Here is a 14,292-nt window from a genome sequence, read left to right as displayed (position 1 = left end):
GCTGATCTGGGCTGTGCTTTGCCCATTTTCCATCTTCTGTGGAATAAAACCCAGTGCTGCAGTAAAAGCCCATATAATTGCAGACCATGCCTGACCTGTTTTCATCGTCTCCTGGTGGTGCTAACACAGTTACAAGTCTTTTGGAAGGTTCTAGGTTTGGCAAAATAAGGTGGCTTCTGTTGATAAAATCTTTTTCTCTGGCATAAATGAAATATCTCTAAAATGTCATGCCTGCATTGTTTGGAAAAAAAAGTAATATCTATCAGCACGTTATCTATTTGGGATGATCGTAATGGGCCTCAAGCTCAGCTGGAGACTCAGGATGCTAACAATAGATGTATTTTGACAGAAAAGAGAATAATAAATTGCAGGTCTGTGTGAGCATTATTCAGTAATTCTATAACAGGGGTAAAATAAGGGGTATGTTTCTTTTTGGAAATGAGACTCCCAATGAATCAGACATCTTGACAGAAAGACACTTAGCAAAAATAAATGTAACTACAACACTCCATTAAAGTAAAAGTATCTTTACTATTAATATACAAATGGTGAAGAAGAGTGACAAATAATTGATATACTTTAAGCCATACTTTCAATGTCTTTCATAAATACAAAACCAGCATCTGCGATATTACTTCTTTTTACAGTATAGAGATATATATATATACACACAGCATTTCATAGGGACATAAGATTCTGAAACAATAAACAAACTAGCTCCAGTGGTAGCTAACTTATCAATATATAATTCAGGTGGCAGATACCGCAAGTGGGCTGTTGACAACGTGTGGAATAACAAAAACAATAGATGGTATGCTTTAGCTCATACTGTACACAGCATTCAAATACGTACCGACTACTCAGTGTAGCAGGAAAGCCTTTTTTTTTTTTTTGCTCCTTTTAAAACCTTGTCTAAGTAGTTCAAAACTCTTAGTGAGAACTCTACACCATGAGCAATAAAATTATCTTCTGGGGAAATGTGACTCCTCTATGTATTTGTCATTGAGACTCTGAGGGTTTGTCTTGCCTTCCTCCAACCCTGAATTTTACATCTGAAAAACCATAGCTTAATTACATGGGGGAGTTAAAGGATGTGGCAGGGTTAATTCCTCCTCTTCTCTGGTTTTCAGAGCCCTCATTACCCTGCCTTTTGGCAGTGCCCTTCAGCAGCCTCCCTTGCTTCAGTTGCTCCCCGTTTCCCTTGTCAATGCTAAGGAGAGATGCTCCCAGCCCTCTCCTGCTCACTCTTTGGCACTTGTTCTCCCTGGCTTCCCTGAGCTCCGTCGGCACTGCGTCTGGTCGCCTCACCTGCTCCCCATCTCACCTGTCACTTAAAAACTGCCAATACAAATTTGGCAATAAATATTTATTTCATTTCTCTGGGCTAAAAATGGCCAATATTCAAGTTTGAAAGTCAAACATTACGAAGATCTCAATGCTTCTTAAGAGAAAAGATGGACTGGTAAACTGACAATTCTCAGAACCTGATCCAAAGCCAAATTTGTAAGGCTTATTTTGGCTCAGGTCCAAATAAATTGATATAAGAATACATATGAGCAGTGGAAATACTGAAGATCACTTAGAAATTACAGAACTGCTGTCAAGTGGACAGGGTACTTCAGGAACTTGAAAAAAATCTGAAAAAATCTGGAAAAGGGGTGAAGCGTTGTTTAAAAATATTTATTTAACCATGGTAGCTTTTTATCTATCAGAAAGATTATCTGAAGCTAAACAAGGAGATTTAAGAAGGATCATTATTTACTTAGAACATTTTCATCTTCACCTGAAGAAGTATCGCAACCACAGTTAGTTATTTAGAGAGATGTTTTCTTTCTGGACATATGTATGAGATAAGACTGTCACTGGAGATTCTATAATAATTTCCTGATCAGTGAAAACTCCTGATAGAAAAACCTCCTCTGTGCAAAACGTCAGTAGGAGTCTGGCAGGACATTTGAGTTCCACTTACACCTGGAAATCTGGTTCACAAAAACAACTCCACCAGTTGAGGACATGCAGAGCCTCGCTGAGATGGATGAATAAAATCCAGGTCCTGCTGGAACCAGTTTTTGTCTTAAATCCTGGAGGCCTGGATTGAGACCTGGATTGTTCTGTGACTCTTTGTGCAGCGCTCTTAGCACCCCTCCACAGATCAAAGAGGTCTTGAGCTTTCTCAGTAAATGGTCTTTTTGGAGGTCCTTTAATCAGTAGTGAATATCCAACAGACACAACTATTCTGCAAAGATGTTACTTCCTACAGCAGCTTACATAGCGATGGTGAGGCTGCAAATGATTGCAAAATGAACATTCTCTCCAGTTTATCTCCAGAGGTAAAATGCTGGGAAGATGCTCCATATCATCTTTCAGATTTGAGGAAATATTTTAATGTTTTGGGTCTAAGCACTTAAATAGAACTAAGGAGACTTTCTATCTGACTCTTGAACTTGAGAAATTGGTCAAAACACCCCTACACATCCACTACATTCTCCATCTATTTGAAACTTTTCAGCAGTAAGACACCCACCATGACCCTCATTGGAATCGTGATCTCAAAAGATTTTTGCAAATTTTGTGTTTCAAATATTTATGTTATTTGAAAATATTACCTTCTGTTTGATTTAGATGAATATTTGAGAATATTTGAGCAGAAAAGTATGTGACAGTAAAGCTTTCAATTATTTTAAACAGGCTTTGTAGACAAATTATTGAAGATTTTTCTTTAATAAAGCAGAGTGGCATGCTATCAAAAGGCACAAATACATTTCCATTATCTGGTCTAGGAAACAGAAAAAAATGGCATGATGATTATACTACAGTTTGATGATTGGCACTTAAATAATCAAACTAATTACCATCATAAAAAGGAAGCCACTTTTGTTTGGATGAACATTGATGCAGAGGCTGAGGACAGCAGTTGGGATTTACTGCACCAGGGACTGATGTCAAACAGCCTTTGTAGATGATGGCCACGGTGTAACTACGTTGTAGATATCTATGAAGAGATAGAAAGTTGGCCCAATCCTGCAAGGTCTCTTGGGAAAGTACATCCATCTTCCCGCTCACATCCACCCCACCAATGTCAGTGCGGCGCCATATAAGGGGTGGGTTCAACCACACAAAATTTCTTGCAAGACTGAGGCCTGAATAAATTAATCTTTGTCACATTAGGCATTAGCATCACCAGAATAGCAAATGTTTCTGCAACCACAAAAAAATCTTATAAGTCAAAAAAGGCAAATAAACAAACAAAACCAGGAAAAAACACTCCAGGGTACGCTTGATTACTAAAGTGTAAAATATTAATTAAAAATTTGTTATTATTGTGGTAAATCAGAACTCAAGTCCACTAAAAAACTAAAAAAATACCAAGGAGTTTTAAGTAATTTTACTTAATTGTACTCCTTTTTTTTTCTTTTTTTTGAAAATAGATTGTCACTGCCACATTTTGTTCAGTACTAATTTCAGTGGCTCCCTCCCACCTTGGTCCCTGGAGTATGTTAGTGTAACAATTCAGATTACTTTTACAAATAGTTATATTTTGTCAACTCTTCTGACATTTCATACTAACACTTAAAATTACTTTAGACAGTAAAAGTGACATTTATACAGATACCTGTTTTTGTTTGTTTTGTTTTGTTTTTTTTTTTTAATCTAGAATAGGAAAAGAAAATAAACAAAAGTTGTTATTCCAGTTCTACATATATCTTACAAATTACTATGCGCAAATTATTTCCTCATTTGGAAATATTTGGAGCTATTTTGAAATATCAGTGTTTTTCAGCATTCTTTCATAGTGAGAGTTTGGTTTTCTCCTGCACAACACAGAGTTAAAGCACAAGAGATAGCCTAATAATCCATAGACCAAAAAGGTGTGCTTGGACAGTCCATCAGAAATTTAGAGCTGTTTTATTCTCAGCCCTTACACAGATCAACTGCCCAGAGACATAACAGCAAGAAGAAATTAAATACTCCTGGAAACAGCTTTTGATTTGTAATGCAGCATAGTGGGAAATGCTTTTGCTTCCAATATTGAAATAATACTGCAATATATTTTGCTTGTAAAGAGTAGCACAGGTGTATTAGCAATAAATATGCTGACAAGACCTCTTAAATCTTCTAATCCCTTCACACTGCAATTAGAGGCCATATCAGGAAAAAAAAAAAAAGAAAAACCAAAAACAAAAGTGAAAAAAACCACGTATATAGAACCATTAGGTCATTTTTTGGGGTTTTCTTTGTGTAAGTTCAGCTAAGAAGTACTAAAATTTGAAATGTATCTGCAGTTGAGCCTAGACACTGTTAGTTCTGCTACATTGTATAGGCACATTCTTGTGGAAATGATCAGGCTAGCTTCAGAAAAAACACCATTTGTGTAGAGAAGATTGAATGGTACCATCCAAATTTGTCACAGCAGGTGGAGAGGAAACTATGTCTACCATCTTCATCCTCATCCTGGTGAAAATATTGTGTGAGAGGAGGTTCAAGCCACACCAACCACATTATTCTCAGCTGCTGGAGTTGTCCAGGTTCCTTCTTTGCATTTTGATAGAAGAAGAAAGCCCAGCTGCAAATACATACTTTCTGGAAAGACTACAAGTCCATATAGATAAATAAAACAACTGTTCTCCTAATCATAGGTTATGAGCAGGTCTGCTTGCTGTGTGCTTAGAATGAATCAGGAAGTCTGATTAGAAATTATCAGAAATCTGATAATTTCACCCAGCTATTTGGTAGTACTGCCTGCCCATTATGTGGGAGCAACATTGAGAGTCCATAAAGGAACATCTTCATCTTTCCTTCATCCAGAATTAGTGCCTTAGCATTTAGAAATACTTCTTTTCAGCAGTTTTCAATTGTAATCCTCCATGACTTTCATCCCATATTGCCATCTCCTCTTACCCATTTTTTTCACTTTGGTACTGATTTTGTGGGAACTTGGCCTCCTATCCTAGCCACGCCAGTGGTATGCTTTTGTCCTCAACTCCTTGATTCATTTTAGCTATTTCTCAAAGTGAGGAAAAGTTGTAAAAAACTCATAAAGTAAGTTGGTTTTGAAAAATAAGAAATATCTAAGAATGAAATATAAATATATTTTCCTCCGCTCTTTCAAATGCACTTAAACTTGGATTAACAAGAAGGTTATTATATTTACCTCAAATTTAAGGAGAACCTGTTACATTTCACTTTCAGCTTTCAGTTTTACTGCATAAAGTTCAAAAAGTACAAAGACTTCAAATATAATCAAAATTCAGATGGAGAAAACACAATTTGATGAGTAAAAGTACACTTAAACGTCATGCATGACTTAGATGTGGAAAATTCACAACTTACTCTGCCAGTTATTCCTGACAAGTAGAATTTTCCAGTCTAGTTTTCTATATGGTTTATCTCCTTCTTTCTAAGCAAGGCTTTGAAGAATTTGGTAGGTGTGGATACACTATGCTGGAATGGAAACAAATTATATTGCTCCAGTTAGTGACACCACTAAATCAATTATTAATTCATATGAATGAATTTCAGATCAAATAAATCAGTCAAATTTCTTGGTGGGGAATGTTGATCAGAATAATAAAAAGGAATATCTTAAAGAAAGCTTGACATGAAAAAAAATGTATTTGATTGAATATAAGATTGAATTAGTCAATAATTTAAAATTGTTCCAAACTGCTTAGACAAAGTCATCTTTCCATCTGTTCTCACATTGTACTTAAGACAAAGGGTATGAAATCATAAAGGGAAAAGTCCTGATTCAAAAAGGCCAAGTTTAATGTTTTATATATTGATTTGGGGAGAAAATGTATTTACTTCACTAAACTACAGTTTTATCCCTTTGCTAAATGGTTTGAACTAAGACAAAAATGAAAACCCTGTATGTATAAATATGTTGAGAAAAATATTGTAAGTTTTCTTTTGAAGTGAAGATTATGATTAAAAAACAGATTTCTTTTTACACCTTGGCTGCATTTTAGTTCACATGTAACTTTCAAAACTTTCATACAGAAAACATGAAGCATTGAAAATCCTGGAGCCTTTCAGAGTCACACTCTTGTAGTTAGGATGAGGCCAATAGACTGTTGAAATATTTAGCCAATTTTTGAGTTTGTATATTGTGAGTACTAGCTTTTTGAAATTGTATTTATTGAAGAACCCAGGAGAAACTGCGGTGGGACCTGGCTCTGTGTTGAAGAGTTCTGGTTTTTGATTGCCTCAAGTGACAATCACAGCTGGAATGGCTATTGAGTGTCAGCCAGAGCTAAGGTCTTAAACATTATACTGAGACTGGTTTAGTTGAGTTTTGTTTTTTTTAAAGGCAACCTAAAAATTCATTTTATTATAAATGGAAATAAACACATTATCATATGGCACTTTATGTATGTAGCTTGCGCTGTAAGATCTGGAGAGGCCTGATGTGTTGTTTGTGGTTAGGAGTGCTTCAGAATTTTTCTTCTAAGTAGACACTCTTTTTCATATAATAAATTACAGTTCTTATTCTGCAGATTTTTCAGATTTATAGCATGGGACTTGGTGTCAGCAAAACTGCATACTAAAACCATTAACAAACAAACAAAAAAAATATAGAAAAGAACTGTAGACAGGAACTGTTTCATCATATGTACACATGTACTAACTATTCCAAGCTTAAGTTTCCCAAGAAATTAAGGTCAGCTGTAAAGTTTTGGTCACAGGATTACTTCAATCCAAATGCATTATCCAGACAGCTGTAGTTTATCTTATTATGCTTTGCTATCATCTTCTTTTGACTGGATGATGTCATTAGCAACTTTGATTTCTATGGTTTCTGGATTTAAAGCTTCTTTGCCATTTTCCTCCTTTAGTGGCAGCTTCCTATTGGAAAAAAAAGAGGAATCATGGTAACACAAAAATAAAACAATCTGTAATTTAGGTCTATAACATATATATGGTTCATATAGGTGACAGGGTAGAACAATTTTTCTTTCTTAAAGTTATATATAATTATTTTATTATGAGCACTGAGGTTCTTTGCTTTTAAAGTAATTCATATTAACTCTTTCAATTTCTATTAAGCCACAAAAATCACATGATAAGAACATTGGTGCTGCTCAAAATGCAGTTCTTCAATAAGACAAAAGAAAAAAAGTCAAATTACTTGATCCAAGACAGTACAGAGGTATGTGTTGCCTAGAATACTGTGAAACACTTACAGTCAAGCTTTTTGCTTGACTTTCAAATCTCGATTAAACTCTTTTTAATGCCTTTTCTAAATGTAAATTCACTTGTATACAAAAGAACACAGCTATTATTGGAGATTATGGATTATGCCAAGACATAGGTAAAGAATTTCCTATAGTGCAGGATGTAATGGAAGTAATCATTACAAAGTCCTACAGTTTAATTTTCATGGATCACAATGTAGCATCATTAATAACTTACAGCTCTTTTAAGACTTAGTGAAAACTCTGAGGATTTGGCAAAAGAGTCCCCACCCTCTTGAATGTGATCTCATTGAAAAAGGTCTTGAAAATCATTGATTCCCTTCTGCCAGTAATTAGCTGTCGAAAAATACAGCTGTCAAAAAGATGTATGGTTTACTGAGATGTTCCTGTAATAATGTCTCCTGGGCATAATAGCTCTTAATCATGATTCCAGTTTGGGTTTGCTTTCTGTTTTTTTACTAGGGAATAGTATGGATATGCCTTTTTTATTCATAATAACTGTTAAATGTTTCAGTAAATTTCTGCTTTGCTTGAGTCAATGTCCCGAAGAGCAATACAATGTTCAAAACCTGTCTGAGGAATCTTGTAGGAATGTCTTATTACAAGGCAGTGTTTAATAACAGAAAATAAAATGAAACAATACCTGAATTCCCAGTCTTATGTAATTTAAGTTGTCTGAAATGAACTAAGAAAGATGCTGTTTATCCAGAAGATAAACAATGAGCACAACATGTATCTGAGAGAAATCAAAGATTAACTTGTTCTACTACAGTAAAATGCATGGGGTATATCATCAGATGTCTGGCTCTGAGCACAGAGGGAGATATCTACTAATTGTCTGTTTCTCATGGCAAACCCAAAGGAAACAGATTTCAGCTCACAGCAAGATGCCTGAAAGAATGGAAACAATAGAATCAACATAAATCTATTTTTAACAGAAGGTAAAATACTGGGGCAGAGGAAGGGCAGCTCATGAGATGCATTTTTGGGAGGCAGGCATGTGTGTCAAAGATCTGATTAAGCAAAACACTAAAACAAGTACTAAAAGAAACCCAAAACCTAATTTGATACAGTTTTAAGAAAAGCAGAGTGATTACTCAAAAGATAGCGCTGGAAAGAAGGAAATATTTAGTCAAAGTCAAAACTGGGGAATTGACAAAATATACTGTGTGAAAATTTAAAGAAATTGGTTTAAATGGATTAATACCATGTTACAAAATATTTGAAATAGGAAGATTTGCTAGAACCCTGTTGAAGGATATTAGGCATCATTGAAATCCATGCTCATGCAAACAGTGAGATAAAATTAACCTTGCTTTTACATGCAAGCAGAGAACAATAACTCAGCAAAAGCTATACACAAGTAAAAAGTTTTATGCATCAAAACTTTCCTCTTCACAAAGGCCATGCACTCTTTTTAAACCTTATTGCACTTTAGAACTTGTTGTTTTGAGGATTTTTTTTAATAGGGTGTGAGTTATGAATGCAAGTTATCATTAGACATTGTTCCTTTTCCCATTTTTGTTATTTTGGAATTTTTGTTTCCATTTGCTTTAAATATATATGTAATATCTATTAAGAGATTAAATAATTTTCCTCTTTCAATTAACTAATTCAAGTTTAAGTGTTCTAATTATACCAATTTTTCTACACCATATTTTTCTTCAGCGGCATCTATTAAAAAGAATTTTATATTTTTCAGCTAAGCAGACTAATCCTTTCAAGTGTTTATTCATTTTATAATAAAAAGATTTTTTTAAAAAATCCCACAAAGACCCGACAAAAAGTTCTCTTACTTTAATCAGATGTTGGCTGGTATCAATTATTAATAATATTGACTTCTCTAGCACTGCATGTGGCCTAACATCAACTGTCTGCTGATACCCATACAAAACTTTAGCTTAAATATTTACTTTGTTATTTTGTAGAAAAAATGACTCTCAGCCATTTTGATACTGGAATTCACCCAACTGCATTAATACTAAGAAAAACTCAACCAATATTAGAAACATATTGATGTCAGATTATGAATATAATTATTGTACCACATTGTATGTGGTATTTTATTCATATTACAAAAGTGTTATATGAAATGCACAGCTTAAACTGATTTCCTGCCAGCATAATTAAAACTTGTTGACTTGCAGATAAAGTGCTTTGAGATAATCTGTCATACATGGATTCCAAACATGGATCATCTGAGATAAGGTAAAAAATAGTTTGCCAAATAAGTTCCTGAACAATATAATAAAAAATGTTGTTGTAAGAGGAAGTAATCTCTTTACTAATTAGTTCCCACAACTTCTTAAATTGCATTTGAAGTTCTGACTGTAATTTGCTATTATTCAACATAATTCAATAATTGTTTAAAATATTTTATCTAATTTAACCTGAAGGCTTCTCTTGTATACCTTTAAAGCAGCCAGAATTAGTCATAATGAACCCTTGTTTCACTTTTTGCCTGAAATGTCCTTGAAATTTTCTTTCCTGCAAGCTAAGCTCTCTCCTCCAAGATCCCTTCTGGTCATTCTCACCCTGCCCAGCATGTGTTTTTCTGGCTGTTGTTTATCAAGTATTTTTGTGTTTTTTCCTACTGAGAGACTGGTTTCTCCTCTACTGCATCTTCCCTTTGTGTGTCTCACTCCCACTTTACATTGCTCCTCTGTTTCATTGGGTATGACCTGTGGTTGAGTCAAAAGTCTTTCCATATTCCCCTGGTATCAGTGGCCCTTCAGGGGTCCCCACTGCACCATGTCTTCTCATCTTTAGTTTCCCAAGTGACACTGTCCCAAATCTTTAGCTGATTTCTGTACAGCTGTGCTTTGGACTGCTGACACCTTTTGCCATTGGTTGTGAGGGAGGAAATTACCAAGAAGGAAGCTGTCATCATTATGAATATCTCTTAGCAGCCCTATTTTTCCAAGGACATAATGCCCATCAAATACTTATCAGTTGTTCCTGGGATTTAGTTTTTCAGGGGTTTTGTTGGTTCTTTTTTTGTTTTGTTTTGGTTTTTTTTTTTTCTGTCATGACAATGGGGACTGACTTTTTCCCCCTCCCCCAAAATAATAAAATATTTTTGATTTTAACTCTCTCAAATTTCACTCCTGTCAGCTGATCTAATGATTGTGACAAGCAGAAGGAAGTGAACTGGATCTTTCCTGGCATCATGTTTCCTGCAAGATGCATCTGATTTGCAAGACCTAGTGCTAAAAATACTCTTGAATCATGAACAAACATGGACCTGGTGCTTTAACCACTAACATATCCAAGGCTTGCTGGACTTGTACAATGTTTACAACTACATTCCCCTGACTCTTTAGATAACTGTGGGCTTCCACTGTGCCCCTGATTATAAATTCTAATATGAAGAGCAAACATATCAGTAGTCACTCAACAGATTGCATAATTATTTCATTAACACAAGTTCAAACTCTTTGTGCACAGCTTCTTCAAAGAACTATACAGCTTAATGTGCTGCTACTTAACTCCCTATTTACTAAAAATATCAATGGCAGCTGGTAGCAAACCTTTTTTTTTTAATTAAAGGTTCTGGCTCTTACAGTTTTACATAAAAGTAAAAAAATGAAATGTCTTCATATTTTCAGAAAAGAAAAAGACTGTTTTGAAAGAACATCTTCACCTTTTAAAAAACTATGATTTCATCAAATTTCATCAAATATCAATAGGTGAATTTCTGTATTTACTACATAATCATTGTCATAACCTTCATGCCTTGAAGATGTCATGAGATAGCAGATTTTTCCCAACACATGGAAAATGTTGGGCTCAAAGCAAAGAAGACTTAGATATTTCTTTAGTAATTTCATCCCTGGGCACAAAGCTGGTCCCATTATTCAGAAGGCAGCCGGAGCCTGTGAGCATGGCTGCAAACCGCTGTGGTTTCTGTACTGAGAGAAGTTTGCAGGGACAGGAAGGGGGGAGGAGGAAATGGAGCAGAGGCTGCCCTTCAGCACGATTAATCCAATTACACTGTGTGGATTTAAATACCAAAGTTCTCAGTTACATGTATGAAAGCAGGAAAGGGCCACTCCAGTGAGGAGCTGGGTTTCTGGAGCACAGTATCCTTGTGTCCCATTTTCAGGATGTGTGTGCAGATGCATGTGAGACTCAATTTAAGGTCATTTGTGAGAGCTAGGAGTTGTTCCCACGGAATAGGCAATAATTGCTGGGTATGTGGTAAAGACAAGGTGCAAACAAATTAAAAATCCTTGTACTGCTGTGCTCAGCCAGTGGCAGTAAAGTACAATGATTTAGATTGATTATTGTAAAAACCAAACCAATCGAACAAACCCTACCCTCACACACTGCCTTGCCACAGCAGACCACTCTGGTGATGCTGTGTACCTCCCCTCAGAGTGTGGGAAGCCCAGTCTGTCCACACAGCCAAGATCAGCTTGTGTGAAACTCCAGGGAATATCAGGCTACTTACTCTGGTTCTGTGAGGGGAGTTGTCTCATTTGGCTCATTTACCGGACTCCCATCTTCATGGCTGGTAATTCTTTCATCCTCTGTTCTCATTTCCACTATTGGCTCTTTTGATCCATCTTTCCTAAAAATTATTAAAAGAGTTTTAATCTCTTATCATCACATTAACTACGTACATTGCACATAAAGAATTGCTAAGATCCTTTCTCTCAAAAGTTGGCAAAGAAAAGGCAGAACTAATTATCAGTGACTAACACCACCAAGACACATTTAACAGCGTGTTCCCAATTCCTTGAAGTCTTCAAAGCATCCTGTATCCATGGTTACTTCCCTAAGTCTGTAAACATGATGAATTAGCATCTCAAAAGAGCATTTTGTTTATGACTAATAATAAGGTGACAGCATCTTCATGGGAATAGATGTAAACTTCCCTAACCTAGTAAAATAAAGATTGGACTTGATGCCTAGTTATATTTGAACTTTTCTAGCAGTGTTAAAGAGCTGTTATGTGAGTATATACACCACAAAATTGTGCTTTAATCTCCTGGATTGTGACAACCCCTGCTGCCATTGATGCAAAGAGCCCTTGTGTGGTAAAAATCGAAGCCCTTCTGCTTTTGCTGGTAGAATAAACTGTTTCTACATCATATTTCCCCCATTTGAGGAAGAGCTAGTCTCTCAAGTAAGTAAATATGCAAATACTGTGCTAATTAAACAATTAATTATAAGCAGATGGAGCAGTGAGTGCTGTCATTATGATTTTGTTGGTAACCAAAGAATCATAGAATAGTTTGGGTTGGAAGGGACATTTATAGGTCATCTAGCCAATGCCCCTGCAACTAGCAGGGACATCTTCAACCAAATCAGGTTCCTCAGAGCTTCATTCAATCTGACTTTGAGTGTTTCCAGCAATGGAATATCTACAGGTTGTCTCTGGGCAACCTGTTCAAATGTTTCATCATTGTCATTGTAAAAGAGATTTTCCTCATGTCCAGTCTAAATCTACCCACTCTCACTTCAAAACCATCATCCCCTGTCTTTTTTCTGAAAAAAGTCTGTCCCCATCTTTTTTCATAAATTCCCTTTCAAAAGGATGCAGAAAAGTCTTTATCTCAGCCTGACCTCACAGAGGTCCTCCATCCCTCTGATCATCTTTGTGTCCTCCTCTGGACTTGATCCAACAAATCCATGTCTTTCCTTTACCAAGGACTGCTGGGCTGGAGGCAGCACTCCAGGTGAGGTCTCACCAGAGCAGGGGGGCAGAATCCCCTTTCCTGAATTTCTGGTCATGATGCTTCTAATGCAGCCTGGGACACCTTTGGCTTTCTGGGATGTGAGCACAGATTGTTGGCTCATGTCCTGCTTTTCATGAACCAGAATCCCAGAATTTCCTTCTCTGCAGGGCTGCTCAGAAATATGGACATGATCTGGGAATATCTGTTCACTGCCACAAAGTATTAACAATACATACTGATTAACATTACTTATTTAAAGTAATAAACTTTTATACAGTTTTGCTCTCAAAAAGATCAGATTATATTTGAGATATATATATGTACATATATATACATATATACATATGTATACATATGCATCTATATACACATATATATACACACATATATACATATATATATGTATATATATTTACAAAAAAAAACTCTTTTGATGAAAATATTTTCTTCCTATATCCTGGAAGAGCATCAGCTGCAGTCCAGAAACAGAGAGTAACTGAGTTACAATTACTTTTATATTTAACACATTTTTTTCTGGACTGGGATGTTGTAGGGAGCTGTTAGACTGCTATGGGCCACACCTGGCTCAATTCTTCTCTAATTAATGTCTCACATTTTCATACTGTTTCTTCAAGATAATGGATGAAACAGGCTTTTGCAACAGGAAGTATCAGGAAAACTCTACCATACTCTGACAGGTATCCTTAAGGAAAATCTTTGTAGGTTAATAAGAATGTAGCCCAGATAGAGAAATAGTGTGAAGAAGAATTAATAGGTAAAAATCTAAAATATTTTTGTCTATTAAAAAATCCCAAAATTGCATGTGCATATTTATCTCCGCAAGTGACACTTAAGATACACAAATGGATACAAAGCTCATTTTGGTAGACGATGCTCTTAACTTTCATGACTACTTCATACCTGGGAAAAGATTAGGGATCTAAGTTGGACTGATGGATGGATTGGTGAGTTCTTCTTGCTTTGTTGATACATCGACAGCCTTACAAACAGTATTGCATGACAAAAGGACTAAAAAAGAGGTTAATTGTGACCAGCAGTCACGTATATTTACAGAAGGTAGAAACTGTAGCATTTCAAATTTTAAAGAAGGGAAAGTATTTTTAGGAAATCCATTATGTCATGAGTGTCTGTGTGTGTTACATGGATTATATTACCATCATTCATTATGTATAGAACATTATTATTTACTATATATATATATAATCCCCTACAATCAAAATGTAACCAAGAACCATATCATAAACCACCCAAAGATCCAGAATGTAAACTAGCATATTTAAAACAGAGAAATGTCAGTGAATTTTAAGCAATATCAGTTACCATTATATATATTTAAATGTTGACTCTTCAAGTGTCTCCTGGGAGTTTAGTCTGACAGTTTATTAATGCAG

At 35.6% G+C, this 14,292-nt stretch overlaps 1 protein-coding gene across 1 annotated transcript in view; it reads right to left on the bottom strand.

Annotated features, from left to right (window-relative positions):
* Positions 1 to 511: 511 nt before the first annotated feature.
* The window catches only part of NCAM2 (neural cell adhesion molecule 2), a 274,139-nt gene continuing 260,358 nt past the window's right edge, over positions 512 to 14,292 (bottom strand). The window contains exons 19-20 of the mRNA XM_005428596.2: positions 11,650 to 11,769; positions 512 to 6,846 (exon numbers count right to left, since the gene is read on the bottom strand). Coding sequence (XP_005428653.2) covers positions 6,735 to 6,846; positions 11,650 to 11,769 — 232 coding nt within the window. The 3' untranslated portion in view covers positions 512 to 6,734. The remainder of the gene's footprint in view (positions 6,847 to 11,649; positions 11,770 to 14,292) is intronic.

This window comes from Geospiza fortis, unplaced genomic scaffold (assembly GCF_000277835.1).
Source record: "Geospiza fortis unplaced genomic scaffold, GeoFor_1.0 scaffold571, whole genome shotgun sequence".
In the NCBI taxonomy this organism is placed as follows: domain Eukaryota; kingdom Metazoa; phylum Chordata; class Aves; order Passeriformes; family Thraupidae; genus Geospiza; species Geospiza fortis.
The sequence above is the reverse complement of the archived record's forward strand: the minus strand, read 5'-3'. Positions and strand labels throughout refer to the sequence as shown.